The sequence below is a fragment of the Neofelis nebulosa genome, chromosome 11, assembly GCF_028018385.1.
Source record: "Neofelis nebulosa isolate mNeoNeb1 chromosome 11, mNeoNeb1.pri, whole genome shotgun sequence".
NCBI classification, from domain to species: Eukaryota; Metazoa; Chordata; class Mammalia; order Carnivora; family Felidae; genus Neofelis; species Neofelis nebulosa.
The window spans coordinates 46,079,178-46,099,311 of record NC_080792.1 but is presented as its reverse complement, the minus strand read 5'-3'; the positions used below and the strand labels follow the sequence as shown (position 1 = coordinate 46,099,311).

Sequence of the window (20,134 nt, the reverse complement as noted above, 5' to 3'; positions counted from 1 at the left end):
GTTTCTAAATACCATTCTCCAAAATACAATCAGGGCTTTGAAGAAATGGGTGATTCCAAACTGGGAAAGGAAAAAGTATAAGATGAGCCTAGAACATTTTGTAGTGCAAGAAAGTAAGAAAATGCTCAAAAAATAATGGATGCTTACCAAGAGGCCATCTTGAGGGGTTCTAGTGGCCAACATCAGAAACAATTTAAGAAAGAAAACAGAATTACATATAACCTAAAGAATACAGTTAAGAACCCATAAGTCCATTCAGATATAAACGAATGAATGGAGGCAGGAAACGAGAAATTTTTTTCTTAAAATGGGATTTCAAATACATGTAGAAGGAATGATGGACTTAGTCACCATTTGGCAACCACCACAGTAATAACTGTTTCAATCAAGAATCCTTGCATGGTGGGTGCTAAAATTAATGTGTGAAAATATGAGAGGAAAGAAAGGGAAAGTACGAAACAGCTTATGTGCGTCTCAAGGTATCTCCCCAACAAGATACACATATGAATTATAAAGAAAAAAATAGTAACTTCACAGTGGAGGAACTGGTATCATCCTAATTGATTAAAATTCTCACAAATACTGGGAGGAAATTCTTATTCCCATGGCTCCCATTCATATGGCTACTTAAGAATACCCTGAAAAGGACACAACATCGTTGTGCTCCTGCCAAAAGTGCGTAACATGAATCTAACCAAGGAAAACACCAGTCAAACCCAAAATGAGAGACATTCCACAAAATAACTGCTATGTACGCTTCAACAACATCAACAACACGAACAATAACAGATTGAAGACCGGTTCCAGATCAAATACTTAAGGCATGTGACAATTAAATTAAACATCTGATCCTGCACTGGATCCTAGACCAAAAAAATATATATACTAATGGGACAATCGGCAAAATTTTAAACAGGTCTGAAGTTTAGGTAATAGTACTGCATTCTTAATTTTAACGACTATTCTCTGATTAAAGTATTTGTGTCTGTTTTTATAAAATACACACTGAGGTAGTTAAAGATAAGAGAATCATGGCTGCAACTTATTCTCAAATATTTCAGAGAAACGATATGGAGAGGAAATGAATGATATGGGGGGGGGGGAAATGAGTAATAAGGCAAGTAAGATAATATGTTAACATTTAAGGAATTTCAGTGATGGGCATAAGAAATTTCTTACACTGTTTTTAAAACTTTTTTTCTAAGAGTTAAATTATTTCAAAATAAAAATTTTTTGAAAAAGATATCACTTTTCACCAATTGCAAAATTTTCTGAAAGATGACTAATATCCAGTGCTAGCAGAGGGTGTTGAAAACCAAGCCTCTGAAACCTGGCTAGGAGAAAGCAAATGAATACAATCTTTTTGCAGGGTAATTTGGCTATTAGGGATGGTCTCTGACCCAGCCATTCCATTTAGAAAATTCTAACCCATTAAAAATAGTGCACTTTGGAGGCGCCTGGGTGGCTCAGTCGGTTAAGCATCCAACTTCGGCTCAGGTCATGATCTCACGGTGCGTGAGTTCGAGCCCCGCGTGGGGTTCTGTGCTGACAGCTCAGTCTGGAGCCTGTTTCAGATTCTGTGTCTCCCTCTCTCTCTGCCCCTCCCCTGTTCATGCTCTGTCTCTCTCTGTCTCAAAAATAAATAAACGTTAAAAAAAAAAAAAAATAGTGCACTTTGTGCAAATGCACAAAAAATGTTTGGAAGGACAGGTACTAAACCATTAAAAGTAGTTACCCCTGTGGAAAGGAGAGAAGCCTAAGAATGAAAAGTAAAATGTGACTTGCTTTAACCTCTATAGACTTTTACACCCTATGATGTCCTTTCTACAATGACTTTTTACATGACTTCTTCATTTCAAAAATGTTAAACAAAAAGGAAAAAGACAAAGCAACCATGAGAGACTCAAAATTAGATAAAGCGTGAATGAAGGGATAGCAAAAGTCCAGCACAGCAGAAAGGCCCATGCAGAGCCAAGAGCCAGGGCTGTTGGGAAAATCTACTTGGGAACAGACCAGTGAGATCTCTAGGAAAGACAGATGTCACAAAACTATGGTGAGAATAAAATATTCTAGAGCTGTGTTGTCCAACAAAGCACTCACTAGGTAGAATGAAATGTGGCTGGTTCAAAATGACATTTTAGAGTAAGACTTACAAGGGATTTAAAAAAACTAGATACAAACAAGAGTGTAAACTATCTCAATATATACCGGGTATATATATAGGGTATATATTGGGTAGCTCGGGTACCTTGGGTAGCTCCATCAGTTAAGTGTCCAACTCTTAATTTCGGCTCAGGTCATGATCTCACATGTGAGTTCGAGCCCCTCATCAGGCTCTGCACTGACAGCACAAAGTCTGCTTGGGATTCTCTCTCCCCCTCTGTCTCTGCCCATCCCCTGCTCATGCTCTCTCATTCTCTCTCAGAAGAAACAAACTTTAAAAAAATAATAATATATTTATACTGATTATGTATTGAAGTGATAGAATTTTGGAAATAATGGGTTAAGTAAAATGTTATTAAAATTAATTTCTCTTGTTTCTTCTTACTTGTTTAATGTGTCTTACCAGCAAATATAAAATTGCATTTTTGGTTTGCAATACATTTCTACCGGACAGTGGTATTCTAGAGACTTTTTAAAAAAATTTTTTAATGTTTATTTATTTTTGAAAGAGAGAGAGAGAGAGTGGGGGAGGGGTAGCGAGAGAGGGAGACACATAATCTGAAGCAGGCTCTAGGCTCTGAACCGTCAGCACAGAGGCCGACAAGGGGCTTGAACTCAAGAACCGCGAGGTCATGACCTGAGCCAAAGTCAGATGCCCAACCTACTGAGGCACCTAGGAGTCCCTTCTAGAGACTTTTGATAAAATATTCAACTTGCTCCACTACATCAGATTCTATTAAGGATACCATTTATTTCCAACACATCACTTCAAAATAACAAGTTTGGTTCTTATGAATGATAACCAATTCTCTATTGCTTTGCTTTCTTAACCACATATATGGATGGTAACTATTCTATACATGTGAAGATCTAACTTTTCCACTGATCAGGCAACACGCAAATTTGAAGTCATTATTTTACAATGCAAGATACCTTTAAAAAGAGAAAGAAAGATACCCACTGCATCCCAAAGAACAAATTTTTCTTTTGGAAAAATCAGGAAAAGTCATTAAAATGTGTATATGAACGTTCATAGAAGCATTATTCATAACAGCCAAGAAATGAAAATGTCCACTACTGATGGATAAATAAAACATAGTATAACCAACCACACAATGAATAATTACTCAGTGATAGAAAGGAAGTAGTGACGTACACTTCAACGTGGATGAATCTTGGAAAACATGCTAAGTAAAAGAACTCAGTCAAAAAAGACCACGTATTGTAGCATCCATTAAATGAAATGTTCACAATAGGTAAATCTTACATAGGCAGAAGGCAGATTAGTGGTTGTCAGGTGGTGAGGGATTAGGTGGAAATGGAAAGTTACTGCTAGTGGGTATAGGGTTCTCTTGGAGATGATGAAAATGCTCTAAAACTGACTGAAGTAATAATAATACAACTCTATGAAGATACTACAAGCTTTGAATTGTACACTTTAAAACAGGTGAATTGCATGGTATATGAATTATAGCTCAGTAAAGCTGTTATTAAAAAGAAAAGCAAAAAGTTAACCGGCACGGAAATATGAAAACAAAAAATTTTTTCATATCATTCTTACTGAGAACACTCTGAGGTCTTTCCTTTATTCTGATAGTCCATTATACACTGAATAAGATGGTTATTTTCATCCAACATCTGAAATAAAATTAGAAAAAGTTTATCGTAAATCCAGTGCATCATGTTAAATTTTCAAAAATCTTTCAGATTTCTAGAAATGTTTATTCATAGGAACTGAACCCATTCAAGTCTTCTCAATCTTATTCTACACCTCTGGAATGATATGTTTAATCAACAACTTTTAAATAATTCTATTCCAATTATTCACCTTTTGAATTATTACCTGAAGCCCAGAAGAGGTTTCTTTTGTATTCAAACATTTTATTACCTCAACTGCCTGTAATAGAAACTTTAGCCTGTCCTGACTAAAAGGTAAGGGTCTAAGCTGACTTTGCATCATTCTTATGTTTTGCAGTAATAAAGAAAAATTTCGTCTTATCCACAATGAATACATGAAAACGCCAGCCCATGAGGCTTGAGGAGATAGCTGGCTAGTTTCCCTGTGTTATACGGTATGGTTCTATGATTCTCCAAATATGGAATAATCAACTAGATAATTTATAAGCATGTACAATATTTATTACAGACTTTATGAGCTTACCTTAAAATTAAGTCGTCCCAAAAGTTTAAAAACAAAAGCACGTTATCGATTTATCATTCTATAGTCTCATAGCAATTCAAAGCAATATTGGCTTTAAGGGTCAAATAATTCCTCTAAACAAGGTGGCATTGAGGAAAGAATACTGATGTAGCAACTTTTCGAAAAGGCCAGTTAGTTTTAGTGCCAGCTTTGCAATCCTTTGCAAAGCACTTATGATTCTAGAGGCTCAGATTTATCTTAAGGTCAAGGGACAGGAGTAGATGTCCCTCCTGAACTTGGCCCACATTTCCCAAATTCAATAAGCATAACATAATACCAAAATCACTCTATCTGAATAATTTAATGTACCTCTTTTAAGTAAAAAAACACAAAAATCCATTTAACATTAATTGTGACTTTCTTCCTGCATATGAATAATTTTCACTTGCTAAAAAAAAAAAGGGAAAAAAAAATAGTGACATCCTCTCCCAAAAAGTGTACTTATTTCTTAAATAGAATCACTGGATGCCAAAAAAATGTGTCTTTAAAATCCATTAGTCCAGTCTAATGATTTCACAACGTGTCTCCTCAGTCGATTCCTCAACCTAAGAAACTTCACCATTAGAATATATCTTCTCATTTCTAACATCAATCCCTCACACTGTAAAATAAGGCACTGAATTTGGAATCCATGTTCTCTTCTCATCTGAGAATGAACACTAATTGATCTGCATCTCCTGAATTCATCACCAATAAACATCTTAAGATGTATGGAAGAAAAACTCTTTTTGGAAAACCAACCCACCCACCAACCTCAGAACTCTTCTACAGTCCAAAAATAAAAGTAAAAAGTGAATCCCTCCAGAAACCTGTATGTACTTGCAGCTGATTGCCAGCCGGCAGACATAGCCCAATGCACTGTATGAATGCACTGCATCTCCAGGCACTGACAAGCGGGTTTGTTCATAAAATAAAGCAACAGTTGGGCAAATGTCAAATGCCACACCAGAAAGAACTTGACAGTGAACAGAGCCCATTAACATAATCTACTAGGCATACATCGGTGCCCTGACTGGTACGAAAAGTTGATTTTTCTTCAACTTCCGTCCTCATCTCCGTGTATACAACTGAAATATTTAAGGTAAACTGCTAGATTTAGAAAGTAACTTTTCAAAGTCTGGCTGACTAAAATTGAGAATACTGTCTTGCTCATAGGCAACACGGGGTAGCGGACAATAAAGAACCTTTGTGTCCCTAACTGGCAGTAACACAGCAGCGACAGAGGCACTACCCTCTAAAAAGGGACGCACCTCCCCGACTATTTATCACGACTTCTGCAATAGGTCACGATTATCAGATTGTCTCCACCACTAGACTCCAAGTCCCATGAAGGGACCTTGGCTCACCACCGTAGCCTCAGCACCTTGAGTAGGCGCTCAGTGAGTATCTCCTGATGTACACGGATAGGGAGTGAATCCGCGAGGGAGAGGAGAACTCCGAGGGTAACCCCGAAGTCCAGGGGGCCCTCCTTCGCCCGCCCCTCGGACTCTTGCAGCGTCCCCCCTCCCCTCCAACTTGGAGCTCCCCAAGTCGGCCGGAGTGCGCAGCGCAACGGAGGGCGGCGACCCGCGCTCCGACTTCCCCTCGGCCTCCCGCGACCCGAGATCGGGTGTGCGCGAAGCAGCCGCGGCGCGCTGGGCGGGGCGACGCCAAAGTAACTCCGGAGCGACGCGCGGGGCCGCGGGGGGCGCCGGCTCCGACAAACAGCCGTTCCCCGCGCGGCCGCTGCCGCCGGGCGCACGCGCCCCGCCGCCGGAACGCCGCCCCATCCCTAGAGAAATCCGGCGGCGGTTACTTGGGCTTTTGTGCCTGTAGGAAAGAGCCCAAACGCGCGAAGGACTCCGTGGGAGAACCGGTTCGCCGCCTTCCGCCACCCACTCAGGCACAGCCCGCGGCTCGGGTTCCCACACACGACCGCCTCCCAGCAGGCCCGCCTCCGCCCCTGGCCCGGCCGACTCCCGGGCCGGCCCCGGGTGGCGCTCCCAAGGGCAGGATGGGCCTGGCATCCCCGACCCCACGAGGCTTCACCTTCTGAATCGCAGCGGGAGTGATCTCCCCCTTGCCTCGCTGCCTCGGGGCTGCGAACGCAACAGACATGTTGCCGCCGTCACCACTACGGGCAAGTCCCGAGCGCTCCGGGTGAACGGCAAACTGGGGGAGAGACGCCGGCCTCTCGGGCCGAACCACCTCGGGAATGCGGGGAGGGGGGATGCTCCGGCGTCGAACGAAGAGCCGGCCGGCCTGGCCTACAGGAGTTACTCCGGACCATAGAAGTCCTCTTTTGGCCCGTTACCAGCGAGGCATTGCCTCGCAGCACTGCCCTGCTCTAGGTAGACCTCTTGTCCTTCCTCCTTTCGTGACCCGTCCCCCCTCCCTTTTAAGCTAGTGGTAGGGCCGCGCCCCAGTCCTCCCTCCGCTTCAGCGATTCAGGAAATGGTCCCGCCGCCGCGGGAGAAGGAGAGGCTGGGGCAGACCCTGTCACAGGAAATGCGAGCGGCCCGAGCCGGCCCGCCCCTTTCGCGCGGGTGCAACTTGCCTCTCTCTCCGGCGCGCTGAAGCCTCCCTCCAAGTGCGTTTCGGCGCTCGGCTCTAGATCTGGTTCAGTTTTTCCAACTTCATCTTAACCCCGCGCCCCCGGGGAAGAAGTGGCCGCCCCAGGTTGTCCGGGCACGGTGGAGAGGAAAGGAGGAAGGTCAAGACCCTCAAGTTCGTGCAAACCCGTGGAGCATCTGCCGAGATGTGCAGAGGTGTGCAAGGTCTAGGTGAACGCGGATTCGCTGGTTTAAACGGCTCGGCTACGCCCCAAAGGCGCACCTCGGACTTCACAGTCTCGCACGCACACACAAGCATGCCTAACAATTTGAAAGTAAACCTGACCCCGAATCGGGAAACGAGGGCTGTGTCCAGTACTCAGGGGCAGTCGGCCAACTTGGCTAGAGAGCCAGAGGAGAGTAGTTCGCTTCTTGGGACAAGCCCATAGCAGAAAAGTGCGTTGATTTCGTCTGACTTGGATCTTTGGGATTAAGTTTTGAGATAGGACACCTTCACTCTTTTACAATTATATACTTAATGCCTTGTAAATTAGGCCCAAATTGCCAGGCTTCAAATATGCGTGCGGCGGCGGGGGACCCAAAGGTCTCTAATTATGGCAGGAACACAGGCAAATGTGGGTAATGTGTTGGAGGAGGGGCGAGGCAGGTAATTATTCTGTAAATTTGGACTTCCATATAACACAAAGGAAATGTTTATGTAAAATGTCATCCAACACTAATGAGGCTCAAATATCAAGCCCTTCCTTTACATATAAAATAAACTGGAGGGGCACTGGGTGGCTCAGTGGGTTAAGCGTCTGACTTTGGCTCAGGTCATGATCTCTCAGTTTGTGGGTTCGCAGGGCTCCGCGGTGAGAGCTCAGTCTGGAACCTGCTTCAGATTGTGTCTCCCTTTATCTCTGCCCCTCCCCTTGCTCTCTCTCACTCTCTCTCTCTCAAAAACGTTAAGAAATTTTTTTTTAATAAACTGGAAAAATTAAGAAAAATGCGAATTTTAAAAAATATATGTTTCAAATACATGCTCTTCACAAAAGGTCCTAAATTTCATTGAGTAAGCAAATGTGGGTGTATTCTGTGTGCTTTATGCTAGGCACCTAGGATTCAACTGTGAATAATGTGGACATGGAACCTGCTCTCTTGGAGTTTATATTATGATAGGGCTGACAGAGTAGAAACAAATATGTAAACTTCTAAGAAAGACTAGAAGCCTAACAAGGGGCTGAAAGAATGATGAGCACTCACATGAATTAGGGTGGAATGCCTTCTCTTTAAACTGACATCTAAAGGATAAAGACTAAGCCATCCTAAGAATAAAGAGAAGAGAACTTATACTCCTAATAGTCAGTGTTGTCAACAAATTTTTATCTTTCACTACCCTAAGCCTTAAAAAACGAACAAGAAAAAACCACTGCTATATTTGGAGTTAATTGTAATCACATGAAATTGGAAAAACTAGAATTTAGAACAGAACCTACTTCTTGTCCACCATCAACACAGTATGTCCAACACCTGGCTTTCATCACCATGTCTCGATGTTTACAGGAAAGTACTTTAAATTGTTAAGAGCAATATTTCAGTAGGAAAAATGAAACAATCCTGCTCCATTTATGTCTGCTTGGCAGATAGCACCAAAATCTTAACATGAACCTGTGGGAGTAGTCTGAATTTCTGTATTACAGTATAAAAAAAAAGAGTGCCAAGGAGACTTACATTCCAAGGAGGTACCCAAAGATAAGCACCTTCTTTGTCTAAATTTTAGCTCCCCAACATCAGGAAAAAATCAATGAAAAATAGGTAACAGGTCAGCCGAAGGTGTTTATTTCTTCAGAGTAGCAGGTTAGGGTACTAGGCATAAATAACCACAGCCTTTTCTGTGATGGCATGTGTGCCATAAAAATACCATTATTTTCTATGTCCATCACATGACATTGATAGGGGGCCACTGGAGTAAAGATCCAGCTAGAAATACAAATGATCTCCTAAGAGAAGACACTTTAAAGGGACCCTATGTTTACTCTCAAGCTTCCTTGGTAAACACGGTCAGTCAGCTTGAACTGCAAAAGTAGAAAATTCAGATATGGAGCAGCAAAGTTGTAACTTGGAGGAACCTTCTTACAATTTTGGAGTCTTTATAACTGTAAGAGCCTTGAGTTAGGGGAAAGACAGTTTGGGACACAGAGTAAATCTTGTCTCATTTCACCATTAGTTTGGGGAGAAAGGAATCCCAAAGTACAAATGAGTGGTAGCAGATTTGGGGGGAAAAAGGAGAATAAAGAGTACCCAGTACTTAGTTAAGGAGAAAACAAAAAATGAAGATGGGAAGTTGACCCAAGTCTGAGAAATGACTCTAGGAACTTAAAACTGACCTACCCAGGCAACCATTTTCCCAACCAGAAAAATCCATCCCATTATTTAGATTCATCTTGGTCTGAGATATCTGAAGACGGAATTGAGGTCATATAACAAAGAGGTGAAAGGGTTTTTTTTTTGTCTGAGAATAATCCTAATAAAACTATACGGTGGTTTAGAATAAGTAAAATAATCTACATGAACTATTCATTCTTGATTATTCATACCAATGAATATAGACACATTTAATGAATGTAAGAAAATTGTCCATGTTTGATTTTTCAAATGTTTCAATTTTTTGTGTTACATGAATTTATATTCCTCAAATGTATTTCACCAAAGTGATAAAATGAGGTGTTCCAAGAATATGCTTAATATTAAGTAAAACTATAATCATGGCATTAAAAATTATTTCAGTTCACAAAAAAATCATACATGTATAGATAATTGAGATTACTTTCATCTAAGCATTTCTTTAATACATATTGTTTTATAATAATATTCAGCTAAGTGAAATAAGTCATACAGAGAAAGACAGATACCATATGTTTTCACTCCTGAGAAACTTAACGGAAGACCATGGGGGAGAGGAAGGAAAAAAAAAAAGGCTAGAGAGGGTGGGAGGCAAACTATAAGAGACTCTTAAAAACAGAACAAACTGAGGGTTGATGGGGGGTGGGAGGGAGGGGAGGGTGGGTGAGGGGTACTGAGGAGGGCATCTGTTGGGATAAGCACTGGGTGTTGTATGGGAACCAATTTGACAATAAATTTCATATTAAAAATAATAATATTCAGACTATCAAATTTGCTGATATTTGAAGCCCCTTTGCTGCCATAAATTCCTTGAACACGGGGAGGGGGCACAGACCAAGCCTGTTTGCTCATAATTGGGCTCAGAGCAAAACCTGTCAGGTGGTATCTTTCAAAATATTTCTGCTCACTGTCTCCATGGCATTTGATGAGTTATTTTGAGTTGTGGCTTCCACACATTTCAAGACCATAAGAAGAACAGCATATATCTATATAAATAATCATTATGCTAGGCAAAACCAAATCACCTTTCCCAATTCTCCTCAAAAGACTATTTGCAATACTCCAGAAGGTTTCATTCAAAGTAGACTATAACAAAGACTACCCAGAGCATTTCCATCTCTTCTTACATTATCAAGCATTGAATGAATTAAGGAGGAGCTGAATCAAACATATTTGGGGAGTTAATGCTATAACAAAGTATTGCTTTTCTAAAACAAGCTTTTATGTGAAGCTCTATTCAATCTTAACTCACTGTGACAAATGCACAGGTTTGGAGTCCCCAGTTCTTCCACCTTTGGCATGACACCGGACACTACATTTCGTATTTCATTCACTTTCCTGAAAAATAACCACCCTATCTAAAAGGCTATTAAAAATAAGTGTTTAGGGACACTACGGTGACTCAGTCAGTTGAGCATCAGACTTCAGCTCAGGTCATGATCTCACAGTTTGTGGGTTTGAGCCCAGTATTGGGCTCTGTGCTGAGAGCTCAGAGCCTGGAGCCTAATTTGGATTCTGTCTCCCTCTCTCTCTGCCCCTCCCCCACTTGTTCTCTGTCTCTCTCAAGAATAAATAAACATTACCAAAAAGAAATAACAGTGTTTATTATTTATTATGCACTACCACTAAGTGACTATCTTAGACTAGACTCTTTAAGATTGTCCCAATTTTAATGGATAAAATATGTAAAAACACATAGGATATTATAAATTACTAAACAAGGATAAGATTTGCACTTAATAATCTAATAGAGAAAAATACATACTTCAAGACATGAAATGGTCTAAAATACCTAATATGCAGTCCACCCTTAAGAAATATTTTGGCTAGGTAGCTCTTTCTGCCCATGGGTCCTGTCTCCGTGCTTTAATTGCTTTAATCAGCTCCAGACTCCCATCACTCCAAAACCCCATCAATACTGATGGCAGATATAATTATAAGAAAAAATATTTGGGGGTGCCTGGGTGGCTTAGTCAGTTGGGCGTCGGGCTTAAGTCATGATCCCACAGTTTGTGAGTTCAGACTCCACATCAGGCTCTGTGCTGACAGGGTGGAGCCTGCTTGGGATTCTCTCTCTCTCCTTCTCTCTCTGCTCTTTCCCCCCACCCCGCCCTCTCAAAATAAATAAACTTAAAAGAATAAAAAACAATTGTTTTAAAAGTAAAACTATAAAACTTCTGCAAAAAAACAAATAACAGAGAATCCTCATGACCTTGAGTGAAGCAGACATTTCTTAGATAAGACACAAAAGGCAAGAAGCATAAAAGAAAAATTTGATAAATTGAGTTTCATTAAAACTAAAAACTCTGGGGGACACCTGGCTGGGTCAGTTGGTACAGCATGTGACTCTTGATCTTGAGGTCATGAGTTAGAGCCCCACATTGGGTACAGAGATTGCTAAACAAAATGAAAGCTAAAAATTAAATTAAAAACTCTGTTCCTCAAAGATATCATAAGAAAATGAAAAGGAAAGCCTAGGGTGCCTAGGTGGCTCAGTCAGTTAAGCAACCGACTCTTGGTTTTGGCTCAGGTCACAATCTTGCTGTTTGTGAGATTGAGTCCCACATCGGGCTCTGTGCCAATAGAGCAGAGCCTGCTTGGGATTCTCTCTCTCTCTCTCTCTCTCTCTCTCTCTCTCTCTCTGCCACTCCCCTGCATACATGCTCTCTCCCTCTCCCTCTCAAAATAAATAAACTTTAAAAAAATGTAAAAAAAAAAAAAAAAGAAAGAAAAAAGAAAAGGCAAGCCATAATCTGGGAGAAAAGATAATGAATTTATGAAACATTAAAACAAAGAATTTGTATCTAGAATATATAAAGGACCCTACAACTCAATATGAGAAACAACCCTACTAACAAAATGGACACAAGACTTGACACATGACTTGGAAATGATTTACGAGTGGCCAATAAACACATGAAAAGTAGTTCTCCATCATTAATCATCATGGAAATGCAAATTAAAGCCATAGTGAGAAACCACTACATACCCACTAAAACTTCCAGAATTAAAGAGTGACATCATAACACTTCGGAAAGTATGTGGAACAACTAGAAACATTCATATATTGCCTGTGGGAGTACAAATGATACAACCACATAGAAAAACAACTAGTAATTATTATAAAGTTAAACATGCATCTATCGTATGATCCAGCAATTGCACCCTCGGGTATTTATTCCTTACCCAAAAGAAATGAAAACGTATTGCCCACACCAAGACTGGTACATGAGTATTCATAGCACCTTTGATAAAAATACCATAAAGTTAGAAACAACCCAAATATTCAACACAGGTAAATACAGATAAATAAATTATGATACATTTATGTAATAGAATACTACTCAGGAATAAAAAGGGCTGAAATATTAATATACACAGCAAAATGGATGAATCTCAAAAACATTAGTTTGCATAGAAAAAGTCACACAAAAGGGTACTGTCGGTTCCATCTATATAAGAATCTAAATAAGGCAAAGTCAATTTATAGTGACAAAGTAGGTCAGTAGTTGACTAGGAATGAGGATGGGGGACATGGTGGCTGCAAAGGAGCAAAACGGAATGTTTTGAGATGATGAAAATCATCTATATTTTTATTGTGATCATAATTACATGGGTGTATCCATTGGTAAAAATTCATCTTTAAATTCTTGTTGATATTACACTGAATACCTAAATCAATTTGAGTTTGCCAATTCATGAATCTGATATATACCTCCCCTTACTTACATCTTCATTAGATTCTTCCAATAATATTTTAGTTTTTTCTGTGTAGAGGTCTATATGTATTTCCTGGAAATATACTATATACATGATATCTTTTTTTAAAGTTTATTTATTTATTTATTTATACAAAGAGAGACCAGGGGAGGGACAAAAAGAGAGGGAGAGAAAGAATCTCAAGCAGGCTCTGCATTGTCAGTGCAGAGCCCAACATGGGGCTCAGTCTCATGAATCGTGAGATCATGGACCTGAGCTGAGATGAAGAGTGGGACGCTTAACCGACTGAGCAACCCAGGCGCCCCAATTAAAATCTTATTTCATTTCCCTAATTATCTGCTTTTGCTTCACAGAAATATAGTTGATTTGTTTTATGTCAATCATGTGTCCATCAAGCTTCCTAAATTCACTAATATTAGCGATTTATCTATAATTTATTTTGGACTCTTTATTACATATACAATTAGGTCATGTAAAAATGATATGATTTTCATTTCTTCCTTTCCAATACTCAAAGTTTTTCTTTTTTCTTGCCTTATGTTTCTTAAAAAGAACTCCAGTTACAAAGTTATATAGAAGTGACAAGAGCAGGTACTCTCAGGTACGTTGCTGATCTCAAATTTGAAAAAAGTTCCAATATTTAACCATCAGAAATGATGTTTTCTGGAGGTTTCTTGTAGATCCCCTTAGCAGATTAAGGAAATTCCTTTCAATGTTTAAATTATGAGTCAATAAGATTGTATGAGACAGTGGATTTCGGCTCTTCGGCATTTATTGAGGTAGGGTTTATTCCCATTTCAAGAGTCAGCAAACTTTTTCTATAAAAGACCAGGTAGTAAATATTTCAGGTTTTGCAAGCCACCTTGGCTCTATTGCAATTATACAACTCTGTCATTTTAGCAGGAAACAATAATAGACAATATAGAAAACAATATGCTAGTTGTTTTCTAGTAAAGCTGTATTTACAAAAATAGGTATAGTGGCTAGCCAGATTTGGTTCCTGGGCAGTAGTTTGATAACTCCTGTTTTATTCTGTTAATGTGGTGAATTACACTGATTGCTTGCTAGAATAACTCAACTTAGTTGTGATGTACATGTGATGTATCTTTTTTTGTATATTGCTTGTTTCTGTTTATTCTTTGCTTAGGATTTTTATATACATGTTCATGTGTGAAAATGACCTGCAATTTTCCTTTCTTATACTATCCTCAGGTTTTGCTATTAAGATTATGCAGCTTCACGGGCATCTGGCTGGCTCGGTCAGTGGAGCATGTGACTCTGATCTCAGGGTCATGAGTTTGAGCCCCATGTTAGGCATGCAGCTTACTGAAAAAAAAAAAAAAGTTATACTGTTTCATAAAACATGTACGGAAGCAATCTCCCTTTTACTATTTCTGTGATGACTTTATGTAAGATTGGTGTTATTTCCTTCTTAACTTTTTCATAGAATTCACTAGTGATACCCTTGGGCCAAGTGTCTTTGTGTTAATGTTTTGTTTCTGGATTTAATTTCTGTAACAGATTTGAGACTGCTGAGACATTTCTCTTTTTTTTTAATTTTTTTTTAACATTTTATTTATTTTTGAGACAGAGAGAGAGAGAGAGAGCATGAACAGGGGAGGGTCAGAGAAAGAGGGAGACACAGAATCCGAAACAGGCTCCAGGCTCTGAGCTGTCAGCACAGAGCCCCACGCGGGGCTCGAACCCACGGACCGCGAGATCATGACCTGAGCCGAAGTCGGACGCTCAACTGACTGAGCCACCCAGGCGCCCCACATTTCTCTTTTTTCTTGCATTAGTTTTATTATGTTTTTCTATAAACTTGTACTTTTACTCTAAATTTTCCAATTTATTGGCATGAAGTTACTCATAACTTGTTAATGTCATTAAGATCTACAAGGCCCTCTTTTCATTTTTCATAGTGTCTTCTCTTTTTTCTTGATTACTCCTGCCAGCCATTTATCAATTTTATTAGCTTTTTTAATGGTATAACTTACAGTTTTCTTTACATTCCCCATTATATATTGTGTATTTCATTGATTTCTGTTCTTTATTATTTTCTTTCTTCTACATTCTTTGGGTTTAATAAGCTGTTTTTTAATGTAACATCTTAAGGTAATGATTCTTAGTCTTTCTCCTTTTGTTTTATATATATACATATCTAATGTTTATTTATATTTGAAGCTGTGAGAGAAAGAGAGAGAGAGAGAGAGTGTGTGTGTGGGTGGGTGTGTGTGCGCAAGTGGGGGAGGGGCAGAGAGAGACAGAGACAATCTGAAGTAGGCTCCAGGATCTAAGCTGCCAGCACAGAGCCTAATCTGACTCTGGCTCAGGTCATGATCTCCTGGTTCATGAGTTCAAGCCCTGCATCGGGCTCCACACTGGCAGCATAGAGCCTCTTGGGGTTCTTGTTCTCTCTTCTCTCTCAGTCCCTCCCTTCCTTGCACTTTCTCCCAATAAATAAACAAACTTTTAAAAAATACATTTCTTAATTTTCAAATACATGGATGGTTTCTAATTATGTTACTGATTTCCAGCTTAATTCTCTGGGGCCAGAGAATATATTTTTATGCTTTTACTTCTTTGAAATTTGTAAAGCTGGCTTGACAGCTACTTTTTTAAGTGTTTGATATTTGCTCAAAATGTATGTGTAGTCTATAGTTCTTAGGCATGGTGTTTTTTGTATTTTAATTTTTTTAACGTTTATTCATTATTGAGAGACAGAGAGACACAGAGCATGAGCAGGGGAGGGGTAGAGAGAGGGGAGACATAGAATCTGAAGCAGGCTCCAGACTCTGAGCTGTCAGCACAGAGCCCAACATGGGCTCGAACTCACAAACCGTGAGATCATGACCTGAGCCAAAGTCGGTCACCCAACCAACTGAGCCACCCAGGCGCCTCAGGCATGGTGTTTATATGTGCGAATATATTAGACAAAGATTGTATTCCTTGAATATTCTATATTGTTTTTAATTTTTTTATCTGCTTATTTTATCAATTACCAAGAAAACTGTGTTAAAATCTCTAGCTATAATTGTCAGTTTCTCTATTTCTCCTTCAGTGTTATCAATTTTTACGTTATCCTGAATATATGGTTGGTGTTAGGTACAAAATTAGAATTAAGTATTCCTAGGAAATTAAACCATTTATCATTACAAGATATCCCTCAATATCTCTTGCTATCCATCTTGACCTGAAGTATACTTTGTTTTACTATACACTAGGTCTTTTTTTTTTTTTTTTTACATTTATCTATTTTTGAGAGACAGAGTGAGACAGAGTGCGAGCAGAGGAGGAGCAGACAGAGAAGCAGACACAGAATCTGAAGCAGGCTCCAGGCTCTGAGCAAGCGGTCAGCACAGAGCCCGATACGGGGCTCGAACCCACAAACTGTGAGATCATGACCTGAGCCAAAGTCAGACACTTAATTGACTGAGCCACCCAGTCACCCCATATACTAGCTCTTTTTGCTTAGTATTTGCATGATATCTTTCTCACCCTTTTACTTTCAATTTTTTTTTACCTCTTAAAGTTTATCTCATGTTGCATATAGGTGCAATTTCTTTTTTTTTTTAAGTTTATTTATTTATTTTGAGGGAGAGAGAGCATGTGCAAGCAGTAGGGGGGGCAGAGAGAGAGAGGCAGAGAAAATAATCCCAAGCAGGCTCCGCGCTCTCAGAGAATATAAGTATTAATGTAGTTACCTTGAAGGCTACTAAAATACTATTTGCTTTCTATCTTCCATGTTGTTATATGTTTCTTTTTCTTTCTTTTTAGTGTCCTTTTTTGTTATTACCTTATTATAATAAAGTATTATAATATACATGGTTACATATTTTTATATGGTTCTCTAAGAGAACCCCAGAGATTATGCATTTTGGATCCATCAGTCTAATATAAATTAGAAATTCTACCACTTTCTGAAACAATGAAGGGAAGTTAGAATATTTCAACTTCATTTGTCCTACCCAAATTATATATTGTTTTTTCAATATTTTAATACTATTTATAAGCCCTATAATATTTTATTCAGTTAATTTTTTTTTGATCTTATGCATATGTTTACTCTTGATGGTCTTTATTTCTTCCTCCATCTCCAAATTTCCATTTACGATAATTTTCTTCTGTCTAAAGAACATTCTTCAGTATTTCCCTCAGTGAGTGTTTGCTAGTGACTAATCCTTTCTGGTTTTGCATGAAAAAAAAACCCTTAATTTTGCCTTCAATTTTAAAGGTTATTTTCACTAGAAATATATTATCATACCAGCTTTATAGGGATTTTCTTTTAGCATGTTGAAAGTAACATTCCATGTTGGTGTAGAAGTCAGCTGATAGTGTTATTATCTTCTTTTTTGTAATATACCTATGTTTTTCTTTAGATATTTTTAAGGTTTTCTCAGTGTCTTTGGTTTACAGCAGATTTATTGTGTTTTTTCTAAGTGTGAATTTCTTTTATTTATCCTGCTTATTGTTAATAGTTTTTCTTAAATCTGTGGCTTGATTCTTTGGCCAGCTTGAAAATTTCCAAACAAAATATCTTCATATGTTGTTTCTGCCCTGTTTTTTTTTTACCTCCTATTATCTGGTACTCTAGCTATACATACATTCAGTTTTTTCAACATACCATGTTTTAGATTATTTTTCAGTGTTCTCTTTTTATCTCTCTCTGCTTTGATATGGAAATTATATATATATATATACATATACATATATGTATATATATAAAACTATCTTCTAATTCCCTACTTCTCTCTTCAACTAGGTCTCATTTTCAGTCCAATTTTTGAGCACTTAATCTCAATCAACGTAGTTGTCATTTCTACAGTTTCCAATAGGTTCTTCATTAATAGTTCTTGGGGCACCTGGGTGGCTCAGTTAGTTGAGCTTCCAACTTGATTTGGTTCAGATCATGATCTCATGGTTCATGAGATCAAGCCCCACATTGGGCTCTGTGCTGATAGCACGGAGCCTGCTTGGGATTCTCTCTCTCACTCGCTCTCTCTCTCTCTCTCTCTCCCCTTCTGCTCACACACACACTCTCTTTCTCTCTCAAAATAAATAAACTTTTAAAAATTCTAATTTTTGCTTTAAAAACTTGACTTTTATCTTTGGAAACACATAGTATGCGTTCTTTTTCTTGAAGTGACAAATTTTGTTCACTTTCAGAAATATCTGCCCAAATATCTAACTCTGAATAACCACAGTGTGTCAGTCTCTCTTTAGATATAAATGATGTTCCATGAGAAAGGGGGCTGGGTCAGCTAGCAACTCAGAGATTTACAAAAGTGCTTTTTCTTAGGGCACCGGGGTGGCTCAGTTGTAACGCATCCGAGTTTGTTCGGCTCAGGTCATGATCTCACAGTTTGCAAGTTTGAGCCTCACATTAGGCTCTGTGCTGACAGCTCAGAGCCTGAAGCCTGCTTCAGATTCTGTGTCTCCCTCTCTCTGCCCTGCCCCCACTGATACTTTGTCTCTCTCTCAAAAGTAAATAGACATTAAAAAAAATTTTTTTAAGTGCTTTTTCTCAAACTAACCACCTTGCTTTGAAGGTAGTAGAAGTACCTTATGTGTACTTCCCATTCTGTACATTAAAAATATAAGTACTCATGACTCAAGATTTGATAAAATTAGTAATTTATTGCTTCTTCAATGACATTCTTTTTAAAATTTTTGTTAATGTTTATTTATTTTTGAGAGAGAGAGAAAGAGACGGAGCACAAGCGGTGGAGGGACAGAAAAAGAGGGAGACAAAGATCTAGCAGGCTCCAGGCTCTGAACTGTCAGCACAGAGCCCAACGCGGGGCTTGAATTCATGAACCATGAGATCATGACCTGAGCCGAAGCTGGACGCCTGACCGACAGGGCCACCCAGGCGCCCCCTTATTCAATGACATTCCTAAATGAAACTGGCATTTTTTCAAATGACTGCTTAGTGGTAAAGTTGAATACAATGTATACTAGTATAGTCTGGTGCTACTGTCTTGATCCATACTAAGGCTCCAGCAATTGTACCCATTTCTTTTGTACTGCAAACGTAAATATTCATACAATGAAAGGATAAATACTGTTCTAAGATGATCACTACAGTTTTCACATTGTAAATCCCTTGAAAGGTTTTTGGGTACTTCCAAAGATCTGTGGACCACAGTTTGAGAAACACTGCTGATGTGGGGCTGCCAAGTGAATGATCAAGAAAGAATTCTTGAGGCATTTTTGGTGCAAAAAGCTGCTTTTATTATACTTCAGGGACAGGACCTGTGGGCAGAAAGAGCTGCACTGGGATTATGAAGAGTGAATGCTTATATTCTGAAGAGTTAGTGGGGGTTGGGGGGGGGGGGTAACATAAGTCCCTAAGGAATTTGTGCATGTTGAAAGCAAGGTCTTCAGGACCTTGGAGGGTCCTATTGTTAAGATAAGGTTGCTTTTAGTCTGTAATAAAACATCGTCATTAAAGCAGCCATGAGTTCCTTGAGGAATGTCACACTCTTCATGTCTCAGGTAATTATCAGTGGGCTCCAGGTTGTAACACTTAATTTTAGCTACATTTCTCTTTCCTTTGCTCTCTTCATCAACTGCCTTATTCCAATCATTAACTGAGATGATGCAAAACTTAGTGTTAGTCCTTGTGAGAAAAGGTCTATTTTTGGTTCATCCTTACTTCTGAGTCGTGGTCCTTTGGGTCCCAAACAAAAACTTAGGTGTTTACCATGACCCCTATACTTTGACAGGCTTTGAACTCCAATTTTTGTCTACCAAAAGCCTGCTTCACTAATCACCTAAGCTTTAGGAATAGACAAATACCTTAAGGGGAAAATGCTAGGCTTACCCCTGTGAGTTTTCCTTCTCTTCTGAATCTTCGCACCTAACTCTTCATTCCTTGTTAGCTATTTGGAGTCAGATTATATATTTGAAAAAATGTGTCCTTTATTTCTAGTTGTTCTCCATAGGAGATCTGGATCAATTCATCAAGACTGCCATTGTTGGAAGTCTCTAGGCATTAAACTGGTGCTTGCAGTTATGCTCGCTTTAAACATTTTAAAATACAAACTTTAGAACAGTAACTTCTCTCTTCTCACCATGGCTCAACTCTTTCCAATCCCTGGACTCCTGCAAAGAA

At 39.2% G+C, this 20,134-nt stretch overlaps 1 protein-coding gene across 5 annotated transcripts in view; it reads right to left on the bottom strand.

Annotated features, from left to right (window-relative positions):
* SS18 (SS18 subunit of BAF chromatin remodeling complex) overlaps positions 1-7,073 on the bottom strand; it is a 90,891-nt gene extending 83,818 nt beyond the window's left edge. The window contains exons 1-2 of one of the 5 annotated variants that reach the window (XM_058692464.1): positions 6,900-7,073; positions 3,725-3,801 (exon numbers count right to left, since the gene is read on the bottom strand). In XM_058692464.1, the coding sequence (XP_058548447.1) occupies positions 3,725-3,801 (77 nt within the window). In that variant the 5' untranslated portion in view covers positions 6,900-7,073. Of the gene's footprint in view, positions 1-3,724; positions 3,802-5,613; positions 5,788-6,391; positions 6,561-6,899 lie in introns of those variants that run through there. The other 4 variants (XM_058692467.1, XM_058692468.1, XM_058692465.1 and 1 more) reach the window with 4 other exon arrangements.
* Between the last annotated feature and the right edge of the window lie 13,061 nt (positions 7,074-20,134).